Source organism: Tupaia chinensis, unplaced genomic scaffold (genome assembly GCF_000334495.1).
Source record: "Tupaia chinensis unplaced genomic scaffold, TupChi_1.0 Scaffold146740_1, whole genome shotgun sequence".
Taxonomy (NCBI): Eukaryota; Metazoa; Chordata; class Mammalia; order Scandentia; family Tupaiidae; genus Tupaia; species Tupaia belangeri.
The window spans coordinates 199,491-201,270 of NW_006206595.1; the positions used below are offsets into that span (position 1 = coordinate 199,491).

The 1,780-nt window shown below is 47.8% G+C and overlaps 1 protein-coding gene across 1 annotated transcript in view; it reads left to right on the plus strand.

Annotated features, from left to right (window-relative positions):
- Positions 1-1,780, plus strand: part of ESPL1 (extra spindle pole bodies like 1, separase) — a 31,839-nt gene that overhangs the window by 18,655 nt on the left and 11,404 nt on the right. The window contains exons 15-17 of the mRNA XM_027768520.1: positions 154-282; positions 387-543; positions 986-1,095. Of these exons, the coding sequence (XP_027624321.1) occupies positions 154-282; positions 387-543; positions 986-1,095 (396 nt within the window). The remainder of the gene's footprint in view (positions 1-153; positions 283-386; positions 544-985; positions 1,096-1,780) is intronic.

The following is a 1,780-nucleotide window of genomic DNA, read 5'->3' on the forward strand; positions in this document are numbered from 1 at the left end:
CTCGAAGGAAAAGAGTGATTAACTACCCCTGCCCGCCTTAGTTGCAGAAGGAAAAGAGTGGCAGCATGCTGCACTTCCGCTATGTCAGCAGTTGAAGGCAGCAGGGGTTCTGACCGCATCATCTTCGCTCTTTCTCTACCCCACCTACCGCAGGCTGGCAGACACCCGAGATAGCCCTCATTGACTCCCATAAACTCCTCCGAAGCATCCTCCTCCTGCTGCTGGGCAGTGATGTACTCTCAGTTCAGAAAGCAGCTGTGGAGACACCGTTTCTGGACTACGGTGAGTTTGAGGAGGAGAGGGCCACTGTGGGGGCGGGCAGTTTTGTGTCCAGAGGATCCAGGCTGTGTCCAAGTGACAATGCTCTCGTCTTCCCTTTGCTACAGGTGAAAATCTGGTACAAAAATGGCAAGTTCTCACAGAGGTGCTGAGCTGCTCAGAGAAGCTTGTCTGCCGCCTGGGCCACCTGGGGAGTGTGAGTGAAGCCAAGGCCTTTTGTTTAGAGGCCCTGAAACTTACAACGAAGCTGCAGATACCTCGCCAGTGAGTATAGGGCCTGAGAGGATGACGACAGAGGCACCCGAGGGCTGTGCACCCTTGACCACCGATTCCCACGGTCTCACTGATTGCAGGTTAGGTTAGGAGGGGCTGGTGGAAGATGGCATTTTATAGCTATATCTGAGAAATGCTGAGTTAATCAAGGTTAAGTGTTTTTATTTCCTATAGGACTCTTCATGTCCTTCAGGGTGCTAAGATGCATTGTAAATCTCTAAAAGGGAGATCTAGTGTACTGTGCCCTATTTGCCCATGGGATCCACTTTTTTCTGAAGAATATAGTTTGGGGAACCCTGTCTTAATACACAGGGACAAGCCAAGGCCTTTTAGAGGTAGGGAAAAAAAAAACTTCCTTGGGAAAAAGCAAAGAGAAAGACTGTCCAAGAAAACAAAGGATGTCACTCTGGTTCTCATCATCTTTCCCAACAAGGTGTGCCCTGTTCTTGGTGCTGAAGGGTGAGCTGGAGCTGGCCCGCAATGACATGGACCTCTGCCAGTCTGACCTGCAGCAGGTCCTGTTCTTGCTTGAGTCTTGCACAGGTGAGCAGGTATCCCCATGTGCATGGGCAGAGGTGAGAGCAACACATGCAACACACCTTTGTATGGAAAGGTTTGGTTCAGGTTTGGCATAATGGTTATGTTGCTGGACTTCGCATAGTTGACTGTGGTTTCAGTCCTGGACCCGGCAGCTTAAAACTCATGCCGGGTGCATGAGGATGCATGCCCAAAGTCCTAAGAGGAAAATGGAGGAGAAGGCATTACGGGAGGTTGATTTCTCACTTTCTGTCTCTCTGGCAAGGGCATGCACCCTATAGCAAAAATTTCTCCTAAAAAAAAAATAAAAGTTTAGTTCTTTTAAATCAGAGACTGACTTTTTTTTTTTTTAATAATTATTTATTAAATTTTATTTATTCATTCATTTATTTTTAATTTGACAGAGAGAGAGAAAGAGGGGAAGTGAGAAAGCCAGCCGCCAGGTCCAGGACTCGAACAGTGGTCAGCCACGTGGGAGAGTCCAGCACCTTAACCACCATGCCACCTGCTGGCCCCTCAGTCAGAGACTGACTTCTGGTTCCAGGGCAACTCCCCTTAACTTTGACCAGACCACTGGTCTTTCACTTCAGCCAGCCTATTCAGGACTAACCCTTCCTGGTTCTAGTGTCGGCATTGACCGGTACTACCCTTTGGGTATTTTTTTTTTTTTTTTTTTTTCTTATTTTTTTTC